The sequence below is a fragment of the Antrostomus carolinensis genome, unplaced genomic scaffold (genome assembly GCF_000700745.2).
Source record: "Antrostomus carolinensis isolate BGI_N321 unplaced genomic scaffold, ASM70074v2 scaffold50070, whole genome shotgun sequence".
NCBI classification, from domain to species: Eukaryota; Metazoa; Chordata; class Aves; order Caprimulgiformes; family Caprimulgidae; genus Antrostomus; species Antrostomus carolinensis.
Window position 1 is genome coordinate 983 of NW_010290088.1, and position 18,606 is coordinate 19,588.

At 37.4% G+C, this 18,606-nt stretch overlaps 1 protein-coding gene across 1 annotated transcript; it reads right to left on the reverse strand.

The window, feature by feature from the left end:
* Positions 1-3,981: 3,981 nt before the first annotated feature.
* Positions 3,982-18,073, reverse strand: SEL1L (SEL1L adaptor subunit of SYVN1 ubiquitin ligase; the record flags this gene model as incomplete). The annotated part of the gene is made up of 11 exons (XM_010172207.1): positions 3,982-4,328; positions 5,714-5,842; positions 9,221-9,393; positions 10,836-10,910; positions 12,469-12,634; positions 13,059-13,207; positions 13,465-13,552; positions 14,332-14,394; positions 15,542-15,619; positions 16,922-16,990; positions 18,017-18,073. Coding segments are annotated over 11 exons (1,251 nt in total), but the record flags the coding sequence as incomplete, so codon positions are not given.
* Positions 18,074-18,606: the final 533 nt, after the last annotated feature.

Here is an 18,606-nt window from a genome sequence, read left to right on the forward strand (position 1 = left end):
TGCTGTCTACACTGAAGAAAGGGTCACTCACACACACACACACACACACACACACACACACACAGAGCAACTTTCTAGCACAGCTGAAGATTCAATGCATAGTTTTCTGTTCCCCTTCCTATGCCCCTCCTAAATTAACAGACTTATTTTTTTTGCAGATAGAAGTGAAAGAAGTGCAAGCTTCCTTACAGGAAGGGATGCAGTTAGCAGTGGCATATACCAGTGCATATGACTAACAACAGACATCCTCTGTTATCATAACCATGGTGAACACTGAGGGTAACCACACAGGTGGTATCTTTATTTCACAAGATTAAAGATACAGTACAAAATGAATCTGTACATCTTTCTATTAACAGAATTTGTTTACACAATTATATTACATTTGACCAGCCTTTATACTGATTTTAAATACAAAATAAATTTACAAAACTCCTACAAGACCCTTTAAAGAACTGCAGCTGATAAAAACAAAGGGTTCCCCTCAATAGTCCCTATTTGCCATATGCATTTGCAGTAGTTCAAATCAAACTAAGTCTTTTTAGTTTCATATTCTCTGAAATAAAAATAGAATTTCAGTTAATTGTTGCCTATCTAAAGAGGAAGCAACTTGCAAAGTTGAGTGTGATCCCCTTTTATAGGCCAAAACTAGCATATAATAGGTGGAAACAAGATAATGCATAGTCTTAAAAGTCCTTTCACAATCCACATTTCAGTGTTCTTCTCCAAAAAGTATAACATCTGATAGTTTGGTGGTTTTTTGTTTCTTTTATTTATTTTTTTGATTTACTTTAATAAGAGCAGCTGACTTATGGAAGATGACTAAAAAGTGAGTAAAACTATCTCATATGAGTCTCATTGGGATGTTTGTATCAAAGGCTTTATCTTCTATTACACTGTCCCATGATGGGCAATATAAAGCAAGGAAAATTATTTCAGACAGACAGCTCTGGGACAAGTTTCACTAGAGTGATGAACTAGAAATCTGTTTTCTCAACAGTTCAGTGTTTCTTTCAACCAGCAAGAACAGCTAGCATGTCTGATTGATAATTTGAGATGCAGAACAATGTTTTCCTCTGTATCTTTACTCAGTTTTCCTACATACAAAACTCCCACTGACAAGGGTTATTGCTCTGTAGTTCCATTCTCCGTGCAGGGAGAGAAGAGCACGTGTCTGGGAAGGTCAAATAGGCAGGCTCTGGCCTACGTTACTACAGACAAAGAATACAAGTTTTTCATTCAAAGCATGCTGAACATACCCAGAAAGGCTTCTCTTAAATCAAGCTTCCCTTCTAAAAGGCTCCTGCATATAAACTGTAAGACAACCTGTGTGCTACCAAAAGGGAATAGTACTTCACTGCACTAAACTGAGCAACCCAGCTCCTTTAAGGAAAAAAGCTGCTTGATAAATTGTGTGCACAGTAAGAAACATATTGCTAGTAAGAGTTAAGTATACTTCCCTCAAAATGCAAGTTTCAGAACAGAGTAGCAAGGGATTGTCACAAAAACTTAAGTCATGTTGTAGACAACTGATTTAGAAAACTTATCCATTTCTTTAATCCCTGAGTTAACTTGCCATTACTAATAGTAAGTACCTTTTTACTACTACCACTTTATTCAAATGAATGTCATCTGAAAAAGTTAGTGGTAGTAATTTGGTGGAAGGGAAAAAAGCAGGAGAAAGACTTCCTTATTGCTTCTTCAAAAAGCAGTTCTTAAAAGTGAAATAGCTTGCTGATCTTCAATTGTTTTCTTCTGCTGATTTCTTGGATGTAAAAATGCATCAGGTTCAGTGAAGTCAGCTATAAGACTATCACACAGCAGCAATGATGAGAGATTCTCATGCAAATAGGATAGAGCTTTTAGAATTTAGTTCTAGTAGATCAAACAACCAAAACACTTTAATAATGCAATAACAAAACTGTTAAGCATCCTAAGAGACCAATACCAATGAACTGAAAATTTTCAGTATTTAACTGAAAAATACTTTCCATATAATCTTTAACTTATTCATGCCAAGCTAAAAAGAGCTATTAAGTGACAGAGGCAAAAATACTTCAGCGGGAGTGTTCAGAAGTCACATGTATCTTAGAAATGCAACTGGGGAGTGCTGTACATTTTAGACACTACATTTAAGTTCAATACTGTTCCATCTGCTAATGATTATTGAGACTGAACAAGACATTCCTCTATCACATGCTGCAACCCTCCAAACTAAAATGAAAGATTTGTCTTCACACAACCAGCATAAACTTTTGAAGTACTGAGAAATTCTACCTATATTTTAATACTAGTCATCCAAGACATTTCAGTTTGCAAGACTGGATTGCTTATCTTCTTTCCCAAACTACAGATCTATTGTGCAACGGTCTCCTTATAAATATACTAAGTATGAAATTACACCAAAAATCTCAATTCTAAATAAAATGTATTGATATGTTGCTGCCAATCCACTGGAAAAAATATTTCCATGAAAGGAAGCCCTAAACCCTTTAAACATGACACCTTTTGTCAGAAAGCAGCTAAAGCCTCCTCATTTGTGTTTCATTCAGCTTTAAGACAGTGTATTCAGAGGGTTTAATGCTAGTACAGAAACAAATATTCGACTGCCACTAGTAAATAAAAACAGAAACTTCTGCATTTCTTGCCTCTAAGCTACTCCCCCACTGCTTCCCACCCCAAAGCTTGAAATTATAGTTCAGTGAAAATCATTACTGAGTGAAGATTCCTCTTGCAGTTTAAAAACATCAGTCCACAGGTCATATTCTCTGCACTCATTCAAAGGCCTTTGCACTGACCTAGTGGTATCAAAAAGCCATAAACCATTAGTCTTCTTTCTTTTGGATTTTCTTGTGACAAGGAATCCTCAAGATGGCACAGCCAGAGACATTATTTTGACTTTCTCATTTATGCCAGGTACAAGAGAGGTTGGCCACAGCCAGAGCACTGCTGTAATCTAACATATGATTTTAACAGTCAAACTGTGGAGTAGCATCACTGCCACAAACGCATGCCCTTTTGCAGAGAGTAGGCATCTTTGGGGCCCTTTTTTGTAGGTGCATTAAACAGATGCATGCATGAGATACCACACACGTTTCCTTGCAGTGCAGATCACTTACAGGATTGCTGAAGATTAAATACAGAACTTCGATCTATTAAAAAAAAAAAAAAAAAGTAGTAAGCTAACTCACTGAGATTTCTAGCTCTGTCCTTTCTTCAGCGTCCACAATAATACTGGTGCTTTCTGCAGTCTAAACTCAGCCTCTTTGTAAGAGCAAGTTTAAATAATTTAGGAACACTACCAATTATTTCATGAAGTATTGCAAAGTTCACAGGCTCCAAAGAAGTTTTAGAAGGATGAGGGATCTGGGCACTGTGTGGATAGTTTTCAACTGATGAGCTTTACAGACCCAATCTGTCCTGCTCTACCTACTCAGCTCCATACTGTCTGCTGAGAACTGTGTAGTTTAAGGGGAATGGAGGAAAATACTCAAAACGAAAAAGCACAAATGGAGAGTGGCATATTTGCTGGCTTAGTTTTACAGAGTTTTTAAATAATCCATGTTAAACCATCCAAGACAGCATAAAAGACCAAAGTGTAAGAAATACTAAGAAATAAGGATTGTAGAAATACTTGGGATGCAGACCAGAATATAAGTTCACATAGCTCTAGTCATTTTAGAGTTTGAATATAGTTCAGCTTCTTGGACTTAAATTTGCCATAAAATTATTATTGTTATTATTTTTATACAGGGTAACTGCTATCAAGCAGGCAAAAACCTTCCAATGCTAGCCTTCTGCTCTCTCTAGGAGATGAAAAGGACTCTGAATAAAGAGGAACTAGATACAGCAGGCAACATTTTTGTAGTAGCACTCTTGTGTTTCCATGAAAAAAGCCATAGTGTTATTCCATTGGCACTGAAATAACATTCATATCAGTTTCAAAATAATTTTCTTATCCCTGAAAAAAGGCATCATTCTAAGCAGCTTTCAGACTTTTTTTTTTTTTTTTTTAAACTTCTCTGCGCCTCTTTTGGGGGAGGGACTGTTGATCAAAAGTCCTAAATCACAATTAAAATTGTTCCTTTTGGAAAAATCCAGTTCTTTCACTGAGGCTCTTGTTGCTATTGCGGTGGTTGATGCTCTGGTGCTGGTTCTTGTTGAGGCACAGCTGGCCGCAGTCCTGCTGGTCTGGGAATTGCCTGATGTTGCCTTTGTCTGTAAGCTATAATTGTTCCCAGAAGCAAGGCGATGATGGTCATAAGGTAAAGGTCCCACTCAGGCCCCAGCAGCTGGTCCATATCAATATGTGAGAATACCTCCCTTATCTAAGAAACAAGAAGTCCACATCATCATGTCAAAGAGCAAGAATGGGAAGTTACTTTGATTTTATATTTGACTTTTAACACTTTTCATGTGCAAGTACCAGTTTTAAAACTTCAGTAGCTCTTTTCCTCTATGAAACAGAGGTATCACAGCAGTGACAATTTCCAGGAGCTCAATGCCAATGAGACTAAGAGCCATACTATATTTCTTTTCTGTTCTGGAGATGAAGGTTCTTGATAGTACCTTTGTGGCTTTCACATACAGAAAGCATTAAAGTACACAATTTAAATCAGAATGAGGTATGTAACCATAGTAATTGTCTCTTTGAAAGAGGAGCAAGTACCACATAACAGAGGCAGTGAACTGATCAGTCCAGCCAAACTGGAAGCCACCAGCAGACTACCCTGAATGACAGAACTTAAAGCCCCAGGATACTTATGTGCTACAATGCTGAGCCTTGTGCAGATAAGGTACAGGGCAGTTAAAGTGACTTACTGTTAGTTTTGACTGAACTGCCTTTTTGTGATATTTCCATTTGCATAAGCATTAGCCAACACACACTTTATGCTTCACTACTGTACTACAGAGTTATTGTCAGTGTAAGTCTGCATCAGCAGAATATCTGTGTTCTGCATATTAGTTCCTGTGAGTGCTACATGGGTATTTGCTCAATTGATTTAGAGTATTTTGACTGTCCACCCCTGAAAGTCTCCAGTCTCAAGACTATGAAATTTTGTCAAACTTAAGCTGGATTGCCTGAACCTGCACTTGCTCTAAGTAGTAATAGCTTCCATACCATTTGAATTTCTTAAGTAATCCAAAAGGCACTAAGATGTCAGAATACTGAGAAATATTTCAGACACTATACGGAAATAATTAATCTAAATTCCAGGCAAATACTTTTTTCAGGGCCATCACTCAGCAGAAACTCTATACAACAGCTAAACCACCCAATACAATCCCCCCTCCCCCCAACAGAAATCAAACACAACTCAAGTGGGATTGTTACACCTCAATATAAAATAGAATAAGAATTTAAAAAGTATCTATTTTTTCCTGAACAGCAATTATGTAATTGTAATCATCTGCTTAACTATGATAGCAGATGGGCATGGATAAGAACAGTCAAACAGGTTAGGGAAATCAAGGGAAGACCAGCACAGAGAGCACTGGCTACTCACATTTCAGTTTCACACAATTGCACAAATAAGAAAGAGGAACCACAGCTTCAGTAACTTTCTTAATACACAACAACACAAAAACATATCTATCCTATTTCAGAAGGCTCAAGTAAGACTTCTACTGACAATTCAGGATTACAACTCAAGGTTCTTTTAAAAGTGGAAAACACATTTTTTGTTTTTCCTTTTAATTCTGCATTACTTACATTGATTTCTCGTATATACTGCAAGGAATAAATCACTCCAAGCTTGCAAAGTGCTAGGAAGACTGGAACCTGAGCATCTGGGCTTGCTTCAGCTGCCATGTCATAAAATCGTTTTGCAAGATGAATATCCTAAAGTTAAGAGAATACAAAGCTCAATTTTGAAGAACTTGAAAAATTAACCATAAAATGTAGAGCTTTTTCTTATAAGCTATTGTATACTGTCATGTGAATACAAGATTTTGGTCAAGTTAAACAAAAAACACTCATTAAAACTTTGCCTTTTATTCTGAGGGATGTTCACCTTTGAACAGACAAGTAAAGGGAAGGATGAAGTTATGGCAACTGATGCTAGAATCGAAGCTCAGAAAGAGATTAGTATTAACACACTCAGCCCATGGCACAGTAAGCTAAGGCACGTATTTAGGTAACTCTAGTACATTCCAACATCTCCAACACCACAGCAAACATGAAAGAGTAAGAAAACACAAGCTATGGAGGAGTACACAACAGCAACTCCTCCCAGTTACAGTAGAGTATGCCTGCTGCACAGTGCAGCTTCTAACCATTTCTGCACATACCCCAAAATTAGATTCTACTCTTTATCCAAACCGGACACAGCTTGCATCAGTGAGGGCAGCCTGGCCAAAGGATAAGCACCAACAGCCAGCAACTTTATGAACAGCCTAAATTAGTGTTCCCTTCTGTGGCAGTTGGAACAAGAAGGCAACTGTAGCAAGAAGAACAGAGGATATCTGTACCTGAATAGTTTTAACTTTCCTTGTTTGTTTGGGGCTTTTTTGGCTCTGCTTCAGATACACATGGTGCCATTTTAAGATACTTGGGTGTTCACTCAGTGATGTGAAGTACAGGTCTGTGTAACACTTACTTCTGAAGCATTCCAAGTTGGACACTTAAAATAAAAGAAACCTCCAGGACTTCATGCCACATGTTCATTTTATAATTTTATCCTGATTGTGAAATACTGTATAGATTTTTCTGCTTATTGATACAACAAAGCTTAGTTCCATAACACATGTGGAAATAACAGTATGAAAATCAATGCATTATGCAGATGAGATGTACTAGCTCACATGTTAGTATTTTAATTCAATAGAACAACTCTGAATATTCCTTGAGTGTAGAACATCTATCTTTTGTAAACTATTTAAAAGAGTTTCTGTACATCCTTTGTACTGTGCTAGTATCAGTGTAGGAGCAGATCCTAAACATTGGCTTATTTTAATTTCTAATTTGCAAGCACTTCACTCTGCACATACATTCTTCACTCATTTGACAGACAAGTGAGAACTGTAGGAGTCTGAGCTTTAACACACAAATAGCACTAAAATATCATGACAGATCTTAAGAGAAGACCATGAGAAAAATCAATTTGATAAAATTTGTTCTTATTTTGAGCAGTATGTTAACAGTCTTCATTCTGACATGCAGGCATGGGGGAAAAAATGCAAACCAAAAAAACAGTAAGAAATACCATATTTATATTCAGGTTTATCCAGAATGAACAGTGACATGAATTGAAGTTGTGCACATCACTTTATTTTATCATTCTCCCTAACTCTAGAGTGCTTGCAGTCTTAATGATATGGACATAGGTGGGGAGAGCGCAAGACTACACATCCCTTTCTTTAACAGACTAAATCCCCAACTTGTTAGACACTACAGTGCTAAAATCTTTACACATCCCTTCCACAGGCCTCTAGTAGAAGAGCAGACTTCAGTGGTAGATATCACCTGCTACATCAGAAAGCATGATTTTAAATGTCAGTCATTTTCAGAGGTGCTCAAAATTCAGCAGTTTCCATTTTGGGAAAGGAAAGCCAAATATTCTTTTGCTTCATTCAAAACTAAAGTCTTAGTCTTTTTCAGAATATCCTAGCCCAGCACCATTTTAGTCTTACCTAGTCAGTCCTAAATCTCTGTCCTCTCACCTTACAGTTGTAAAGTTTTAGGACACTGCAACCAAAGACATTACATATCCAGAATGCCTAGGACGGGTCTTATACACAGAATTTCCTTGCTTAGACATTCTCAGTGCTTCTTTCCCATATCTATATTAACTATCCCAATTTCTGTTGCAGTTCAACTCTTCCTTCCATAGTGGACCTATATGAGAGGAAAGTATTATGCACCTGCATAAAGCAAGGCTGCACATGAGCCTCTGTGTACTTATTTCAGCTATCTACGTGTAGCCATCTCCGCTTCAGGTTGGAGACTACTCTGCGCCAATGACAGCATTAGGATTCCTTTTTCTCAAATTCTTAGCAGTTATGCTGAACATGATGTAATAACATTTTCAAAGTTTTTATTACTTGCACTGATTGGTTGTTTTCAAGGCAGAAGCAAAATGAAAATAAGTCCCTGTCTGAAAGGATTTTTTTTTTCTAGAAAACCAGCTTTAGCACTGTTGATTTTAGCAGCAGGCTCATTTTCAGAAGATAACTAGTTTTGAGGACTCAGTTAAATAGAGAAAACAGTTCTAAAATAAAATTTGAAGATAAGCTTTAGAAATAATGCTGTTTGTGTACTGTATTGTCACTTGTACAAGTAGGTCAGTAAGCAGTTTTCAAATGTTAATTGTTTGCTGCTGCTAAAGTAACAATATTGACCTAAGACTTGCCCTTCACTGTTCTGACCTCTTGCCAAGAATCTGGGGGAAAAGAAGCAAAAATTGGTCTTAATAGACCGACAGGATAATTAAAAGGTGTGTATGTAGACAAAAAACAAATGTTGAAGCTCACTGAAAATAAGGAAAATGAAACCAGTTCTTACAGTTTCAGGTAAACCAGAAGATATTACTAAATTCATACATGAATTTCATGAATTAAGCATACATTAAGGTATGGAAGGTAACCTGCTCAAAGTTAGTATGCAGTTACTAATTATGTTATTTTGACACATACAAGAACATGTTGCTCTGGATTCTGTAAGTTTTAGTTAACTCATGTACAGCAACACACCATAGGCTTCCTAAGAGAAGCAGGTATACTGCCTTCTTTGAAGGTAGTTTGTAAAGCAAATTGTGGCCTAGCCTAATTTGAAAACCACAGCTAATAATCACGTTGTTGGTGCTTATGATTTGTTACTTAAAGATGCACAGAACTTGTTTTCAAAATGTCATGATATAGAAAACCAATTAGCCAATGTTTCAGAGGATGAGAACAATCTCGTGCTGAAATACTCTGAACCTGCAATTGTTTTGCATTCAGTTCACCACACCTCAAAGTCTCAAAAGCATTACTCAAGCATACGTCACTCTTTGCCAATCTTCACAATTTTGAGCAAATAGTTTTTTCCCCTGTCTATGCCTCATTTCTTAACATAGGTAAGTGTGAAGTGGGTATACTTACCCATTTGCTATTGGAGAATGTATTGGCAGACATGCTAATTCCTACTCAGTGGTTATATAGGGCCTGAGGCCCAGTAGTGGTTATGGACTTAATCTAATATTAGTAAATGCAGCAGCCTATCAGCCCACAGCTTACTCACCTGCTTGATGCCCAGTCCCTTCTCATGCATGTAGCCCAGATTAAACATTGCTTGGGCACTGTGCTGTTGCTCTGATGCCAGTCGATAGTGAATAAATGCAGTTTCATAATCAACATCAGTACCAAAACCATAAAAATGGTAGTCTCCAAGTTTAATTCTTGCCACAGTATATCCTATAAATCAGAAACAACAAAAAAAGATAAAATAGCTAAGCAAAGAAAGCCTTTTACTTTCATATGAAGATGTAATCAGGGCTTTAGTATTACTTTCCACATTTTGCACAAACTGTTTCCCTTTTTCCCTCTCACATGAACAGCTTTTTTTTTTTTGTAATTGAGTTTAGCTAACAAAAACACAACTGATTTCTATTTTCAGGCAAGTCCTTTTCTCAGCAATCCTACCAACATTTTTATTGCTATTTAGTGGCATCAGTGAAAACCTGTATCATGTTGTTCACAGTCACTTATTACAGAAAACCTTTCCATTTGTTGCATCGTCATTAAGGGCTTCAGCTTTGTTTTTAAAACAGACACACTACTGAAAGTCTGAAAAAGTCTCCCATCATCATTTGGTAATTGAATATTTAACAAATTCATCCTCTCAATTTCTAACTTTCTGCTACAAGTCAAGTAGGTCTGAAGATTTTCAGATGATACATTTGCTTTTAAGTAAAAAGCTATCAGCAGGCATTAATGTAGATGCACCGGTATACAAGTTAGAGACTTCACAATGAGGTATTTAATGGTTAAGTTTAGGTTTGCTAATTTTAGGATAGAATCACAAGCACCAGAATTTAAACTTGGGTTGGCTGGACGTAAAGACTGCATTCTTCATCACTGAGCTTTAATTGCTTTGAATAGGAAACTGTATCTCTTACAAATAAAGACAAGTACCAAAATCCTAGAGAGTACTTTATTTTTCCAAGCGGATTAATTTTTATAAATGTCAGTGTAAACATTATGTTGTTTAACACTGCTCTATAATTCCATATAGAACAGCAGAAGAAACACACCATATATTTGTGTTTCAGTTCTTTTAATCTTCAGGATCTCAGAATGGCTTAGAATAGCAAGCACATTGCAATTGACTGCAATAAAAAGGCTGAGGGGAGACCTTCTTGCTCTCTACAACTACCTGAAAGGAGGTTGGAGAGAGGTGGGGGTTGGTCTCTTCTCCCAGGTAACAAGCAATGAGAGGAAACGGCCTCAAGTTGCGCCAGGGGAGGTTTAGATTGGATATTAGGAAAAAATTCTTCACTGAAAGGGTTGTCAAGCAGTGGAAGAGGCTGCCCAGGGAGGCGGTGGAGCCACCTTCCCTGGTGGTATTTAAGAGACACATAGATGAGGTGCTTAGGGACATGGTTTAGAGGTGGAATTGGCAGTGTTAGGTTTACGGTTGGACTCTGATCTTAAAGGTCTTTTCCAACCACTGATTCTGTGATTCAGTGACTTTATAGCTAATGGTGGAACAAAGAACAGCAACTGTTCTGTGTGGAATATGAGCAAAAGGAGATAAGCTTTCCCTCCTTCCCTGTTTCATAAAAAAACCCCATGAAATCAAACATTAATGGCTCTACTAAAAATAAACTAATTGGAATTGTGAGGTACGGATATACCTTGAGAAGCTGCTCTATTCCAGTGAAGCAAAGCTCGAGGATAGGTTTCATTTTCTCCTACTATGCTAGCTTCTTCTAGAGAAGAAAGTAATTCAGTTAAATAGGAGCATGGTATATGCACACAAGACCACAAAAACCCCCCATGCTTATATTCAGTCTGGTGAAATTAATTAAAAACTTGAAGTAATCTGTGATGTAGCACAAACGAGATTCAACTCATCTGAAACTCATAAGAAGTCCTTTCATTTATATGGTCTTTCCATACACCCGCCCATGTAAGACCTAGGAACAAACTGTCATTTCACCCTGAAATACTGCTTCCCAAGTGTCTCTCCCATCCCTGCTCTAGGGGATTCTGAAGCATAATTGAGGAATACCAGGAGATGAAAGTCTTAAAAGCACACAACTAGGGTTCTGACAAAGGTGCACTGAAATACAACGGTAAAGTATAAGCTAGTTTAGTTTGACCAAGTAAAACAAAGGCTTAAACTCCTTAACCAGCCAGAGACTGAATATTTTACACAGGAGTGCTACAGCTACTTCAGAAGTTATTTTACTTTTCCACGTCATAAATTGAGGGCTGCTGAAGTATCAAAGTTCAGACAGTTCAAAGTATTTATAACTTTTTTCACTTCTCATGTAAGTAGGTTTCAGCTGTACTATCTCACAGCTGACATGCAGATTTTCTGTATAATGTATATTAAATAATTTTAAATTAATCGCCAGTTGAAATGCAGATATATGAGTAATGACAATCAGAACTTTAACCCGGGGAATGATGCTATTTCTTTGCAAGAATGCACTCCCAGCCAAGACTATCATTGCTGTAGCTCATCTAAAGATGAGTCACTAAGGCACCTTTGAAAAATATTAACTGGAAATTAAGATGTTAGATTAGCCTATCAGCCATCAATAGCCGATTTCTATATTAAGATGCAAACCCCTAAAGGATTCAAGATCCAGACAGTTTAAAATACTGGGTTTTGTAGTTTCCAGAAAAACTTGTGACTTGTACTTACATTGTTGCCCTACAACTTCAAACTAAGAAATCCAAACTCTATCCACCTAGTTGCAGTAAGAGACCTGGGACAAGCTTTTTCAAATCTAACAGAGCCAACTGCCCAGGCCTTCATCCCCGCTTCAAGAGTAGCACGAGTAAAGTTACAAAAAAAAAAAAAAAAACCAAAAAAACAAAACCAAAAAAGTGTTGCGAAAAGACATTACAAGACAAAGAACAAAGGGAACTGAAGCTTGTATGCACAGTAAAGGCCAAAGGTAAAACCAATGCAATTCCTACTTTCTAGATGTAAAAATAAAATGTTAAGGCTGTGTTTAGGAAATCCAGGGAAAAAAAATTTCAGCACTGTGCAATTTTCTAAAGCATTCTCTCTCTATCCCATTTTTTAAATTCCAGAAGTCAGAATTTAAGTGTATAATAACTTTGAGGTCAGAAAGCTGTCCTTAAAGGTGAAAATTAAAATTGGTTTCCGTTGTGAAGAGCAGAAAAGAGGACAAGAGTCTGACTGAAGTTCTAACTGAACAAGAGGTATGTAATTATATCTTCAAGCATTCTACCAAATGGGCTACTGCGGGCCAACTCCAAAAATAACTTTCAGTACTTTTACATCCTTACTCTGATCAAGTATGAAAGCAGCATTGCTTTGTGCAACTTCATAGCCTTGTTCTGCCAGAAGAAGATATTGAACCACTGCAGAATTTGAATCACCATCTTTATAGCTGTTGTAGGCAGTCATCAGTCTTTCAGACCAACGCCCCCGTTCGCATACGTTCTTAAACAACTGCAGGGGTGGGGAGGGAAGGGGGAGAAGAAAAAAAAAAAATCGGAAAAGGTAAGAGTTGAACCTTTAACATTCAAATGCTGTTCAAAAATTTACAATTAACAGGAAAAACGATAGCCGAACTCACTACTTAAGACAGGTTTACTTTAAGATACAGGTTACTAAGCAAATACATACCAAGATTCAGATGCTTAGTCACAATGATTCTTAATATCAGCTTTTTTTTTTTGTTACACTTCAACACATATCTAAATGATGAATTCAGTACTTGAGTTTGATAAGATATCACTTTTTCTTTTGATAGCCTTGCCTCTGCTGTCACCAGTGGATTTTAGCTAAGACAAATTTCCTATATAAGCTGACATGGTTATACCCAACCTTTGCAAGTCAGTATTATTTGACCTTTATAAATGGATGGCCTTACCTCAACAGCAGTATGACAGGATCGCATCACTCCAGTGCCAGTAGCATGCATTTGAGCCAGATTATAAAAAGCCAGGATGTGGCCACCCTGGGAGGCTAAGTTAAAATATTTCAAAGCTTGTTTATAGTCTCTCTTGACTCCAATGCCATCTAAAAGAAAGATTAAGTCATTGCTACTCATTCCTTTTTAAAAGTAGAGTTGTACGAAATACAGTATTTACTTACTCTTTAAAATTATTAAAGAAAAACATTGTGAAAGTGTTAGGAAAAAACAGAATAAAATATAAATTCAATGCGGTAAGACCACTCTACATGCAGCTTATCTGCACTTACAATGCCACCTAGTGAACAGTTACTGAAAGGGCAGATGCTTAGACCCAGTAAATCATCATTTTGATGCCACTTACTGTAATACATGGAACCTAGTTGAAGTTGTCCATCAACCCATCCCTGTTCTGCAGCCTTCTGGAAATACTTCAGTGCTAGTTCATAGTTCTGCAGGAAGATTTAGTCCAGTCATTAGAACCTTGCAATACATAATTTCAATAAATAAAGAAGATATGCATGCACACATGTGTAAGCACATGGACAGATCTATATTACAGAAAAATCAGAGGGAGATGTTTTTGTATGAAAATATTCACCTTTGTCAAAATTTGGAAACAAACAATGAAATAGCCTACAATGGTATTAGCATGTCTTAAGTCTGTAACTATCTCAAAGCTGGCATCCATACATAGCATGGCTATGAACAGTTATGCTTAACAGATTAGATACCCTCTTCTGTTTCTAGAACAATTTAACTTGTTTCCTCAACTTTGAGCTAATTCAACTTTTTAATATCTGCTTGCATAGCTAAATATGAAACATTTGACAAGAAACCTTCTTGTGGGAAAAGCAACAAGACAAATGAACTAATCAGCAATTTGAAAGTGCTCCTTCAAAATGGGGACAATTAGGATTTGTTTTATTTCACAAAAAAAAGAAAAAATAGAGCTGAGTTCAAAACTCCTACTAAAAATTCACACTGTTATGTATATCTAATAGCTTCAGCAACATTTTCAAACTTATTACAAGGAACTCAGCATGTTTCATAGCTGCTAACTCCACAGTGATTTTTTTTTTTGTATTAAGATTTCCTCATGGAATTTTCAGTGTGACAGGAATCTTCACAATTAAGTCTTCTACAGTACTTGCCTCTAGAGAAAAAGTTTGTTGACAACAAGAAATTACACAATCACCTATGATTAGAAAGATGACTGTCAAAAGCTTACCACTGGAACACCTCTTCCGTAGAGGTAAGCCATTCCTAATCCACTCTGTCCAACTGGATTACCCTGAAAACACAGGAGAACACTTCTGCAAAGAAAGGCAAAACCTACAGCTACATCTTTCAAATTTAGTATGTCTTTAACACCATTAAAACAAATAGTGCTTAAGATAGATTTGCTTTGTAACTTCACTCCTATTAAGTAATAGTTATTTAGGGAGAAAATAGCATCTTTGGTAACTTTTATTCAGTAACTAACTACACAGGTGATTATCAGGAAAAATAAAAGCTTTCAACAGTAGTTATGGAAGTCCACTGTGCACTTTTAAAATGCTGTACAAGATGTAGAACCCACACCCATAGAAAGGTTGGGCATTAAGATCTTATTAATTTTTAGTTTTTCCAAGTCTGAGATGTTCTGGATGCTACAGAAGCTCCTAAAACAACTACAGGAACTCTGAGAATCTGTTTTAATTTAAGGGCAGAGTGGTGGCTGTGCTGTGGGCCGCATTACTGACCCCTGCCCCTGCAAAAGTATGCACTATGGTATTTCTTCAGTGTCAGGACATGCGATGGAGCACATCAGAAACCTTCAGTGAATGTAGGAAATTAGCAAATTGAGAGGTGTAGAACAGCAACCTAATTATAGAATCATAGAATGGTTTGGGTTGGAAGGGACCATTGTAAGTCACCTAGTCCAACTTCCCAATAGTGGAATGTAAGAGCCATGAAGACAGTTATCTTACAACAGTCCCTTCAAAACTTCATCTACTGTGTTTCACATGCTAACCATCTTTTCTGGAGGACTACTCATGCTTTAACTGTACAAATGCTACCATACAGGATAGGTCAAAGACAGACATGAGGGATTAACAGCTAAAACCCAAACGTTCCCATGAGATGAGAGGTATAAACCCATAAACATCATCTATTCACTGACCACAAAACAGAACCAAAATAACATAGTATCAGTGCATTCATGAGAGTTAGATTCCTTGTGCTCAACACAGTTTCATGAAGCACCATGACCAGAGCTGGAGGCAGTTTATGACATCTTAGACAAGATGTCAGGGTTTAACTATGGGCTAATCTGGGACAGAAGCTGGGAGTAGGTGTAAGCACATGGAAATGCACAAAAATAAGCATTTGCAGCATTTCCAAGCTAATCAACTTTTTAGTGCATATGCTGTATTTCACCTTACAGATAATCATACCATATCAGCAGCTTTCTTGAAATACTGAAGAGCTGTTTCATTGCTCTGAGGTACAACATCACTTCCTTCTGAGTACATCTGGAGGAGAAAGGCATTATTGAAGAACAGCTGACGAAGTTAGTTTAGCATGGAGATCATGAAGCATCTTCACTTTGCATTTGAGAGGGAGGCTGTTGTACTATTAGGCTATTCTGACCGTTGTATTACTGAACAATCGTTAACGAACTTGCCCAGAAGCAGAAAACACATCTCTATGCTGTAAAATTCAGATTCAGAGGGTTTAAGTTCCTAATGGAGAATGAACTACCCATAACATGAAAAAGTTTTCATGAAAATACCCTTCATGTTTGAGTTCTAACAGTGTGCAGTGAAGAACACATAACCAGGCAAAAATCTTGAGAGACTTATGGAAGTCCAATTATTGGCACTTAAAAACCTTCTTGAAAACAAAGCAAAAATTGGTTACTAAACCTTGTTCATTTCAAGATGATAAATACAAAACATTCAATCAGTAGAGAAAGCAGGAACTTGCAATTTCTCCTGTCAGGTGCCTTTACCAGTGCATTATGCTATTTTTTCATACTCTTAGAACATGAATTTTGCACCCTCTACTGCAGTGACAGCCCGAAAAAGATGAGCTGGAGCTGCTGCTTATTGCAGTCTAGCCTATTATTCCCTCAAATAGAGTAATAAGGTTTTAGCTCCTCACAGGGAACAACCCAGATCTCAGGCAAGTGACCTAAATACCTCTCTAAGCAGTAACACATTAACCTCGCCAGTAGCAGCTTGTCAATCCATGTTTTGGATTAAAAAAAATGATTTAAAACTAAGAAAATTGATACAGTGGCCCACCTTGCAGTCAGACTTAGGATTTGGTTCAGAGTAAATGCAGACCTATTGGCAACTCCGATTCAGATGCTTCAGTTCTCTACACAGAATAAGAATACAGATGGCTTTCCCCTTCCCTTCCTGAACTTATTATTTCCCAACAGGCAAAGTTTTGAGACACCTAGTTTTTCCCTACACACAGTATGGAAGAGCACAGTAGACTACTCTGAATTTTGAACTCCACCACAGAAAAAGGACATTTAGGTATTTAGCTATTTAATTAAAAAAAAGAAAAAAGAAAAAATCTAGTGCAAGCTTCGTTTAGAAAAATTAAAGTTCCTAAAGTGAAGGAGCAAGTAGAAAATTTAGCCTAGACGTAATAGGCTACAACACTCAAGTCTTGCAGGACAATTCAAAACAGTAGCAAAACTTCAGTACTTGGATTCCAGCATTCAAGTTTTAGGCTACCTAATATCAGAAACCGGGAAATATTTGTTATTTTTCATTGAAAGGTAGTCAGTTTGCTTACTTTTGAGAGGGTTCATACCTTACCTTTCCTAGAAAGGCCATAGCATGTGAATTGCCAGCATTAGCTGCTTGATTGAAGTACTCAAATGCTCGCTGTAGGGAAGAGAACATGTATTTTAGCTACCATGACTATGATTTGAGTACTTTTTCTTGCAAATGGACCAGAGGCCAGTAGATTGTTTGCCAAGTTACCAGGTTCTTCTGGGTATAAGTTACCAATCCCACCTAATTTAAAATACATAATGGGGTTCCCCATTTGTAATCAGAATATTGAGTAATCCCTCTGAACAATGTATTCCAAAAAGCAGAGGAAAAAATCCCCAAAAGCTACAACTGCTACTATGCACAAGCTACACAGGTAAATCTCACTTCCTTATTGCACTTTCAAACTCTGTTTAGACAAGGAGAGATTTGCCAGTTCCAATTCCAGTTTTACACAGAGCTTGGTTATACTCATTCTGACCACTTGGTAACATCTCTGAACACTTATAGATCAGTCATTTTAAGGTATTTTAAATCACACAACCATTAAATAATTTCTGGTTGGTAGCTGAATCCGAAATAATCCTCAGGACTGCACATCCTTAGTCTCCATTTTTTCAATACATACTTTAAGAAGAGGTTAGCTACTTCAACTTCTATAAGCAGTAGCTAGGTTGGCTTACAACAGCAGAAGTTTTATTTTCTATGCACACTTAATATCCTCAGTATCAAAAGTTGCACTGTTTTGTCTGCAGTAGCAAAATAACCTTGCATGCCACATACACTAGACTACCATCGCTAATGCATGCACAGTGTGTTGCGTCATGAAGATTCCACCATATGCACAAAAGCTCAGCTAGTTTCAAGTACTACTTGGTGAAAACCTGGTCTTTGTTTTCGATTTCCTCATTCACAAAATGATTAGTCTTAAACTAATTGTGTAAGAAAATCAGCTCCACATACTAGTCACATAAGATTAAGTGTTATTGAATAAATTAAGTTTTATTGAACAAGACTATTGAATTTATTAAATATCTTACAGTGGTACTTAAGCACTTTTGCTACACGGTGGTCTCAGCTATACTTTCTCCCCCTCCGCCATTTGTAATATGCATCAGAGATACACATAAAGGGTACCTGGTGATTTTGCTCTACTCCTCTTCCTCCGTGCAAGTGTAACTGTCCAAGGCCAACCTAAAAATAAATTTTATGTTGCAAGTAAGTCACTTCTCCCAGGGACTTTCTTTTTCTATTAATACAGGTACCAGTGAGCTAGTTACATGCAAAAAGACACATTATATTACAGGTAAAGATGCCACAAAGTCTCAAGGCACAGATTTGCTTCAATAACTACAGCGTAGTCCTACTTTTCCACACCACCCTAATGTGTTGAGTTTGTGTGTGGGGGGGCGGGGGGGGAGGGGAAAAGCGTTTTTGGTAGTGGGGGAAGGGCCACGTTGTGGGAGTGAAAGTTCCCCTGGCTCCAAGGCAGAGAACCCCCAGCCCAGGTTGAGCCACTTAGTAATAGAGAAACGCCTCTGAGAATCCATATTTGTGAGGGGAAGGACTGTCCTGGAAAGAAGAAGGTGGAGAGAACCTGGAGGAGAGGCCATTGACATGAACAAAAGACGACCATTGGCCTAAACAAAGACAGAGCTTCATTGCCAGGAGGAGGAGGAGGAGGACAGAGAACCTCAGACACCCAGTTCAACTGCATGGAGAAGGAA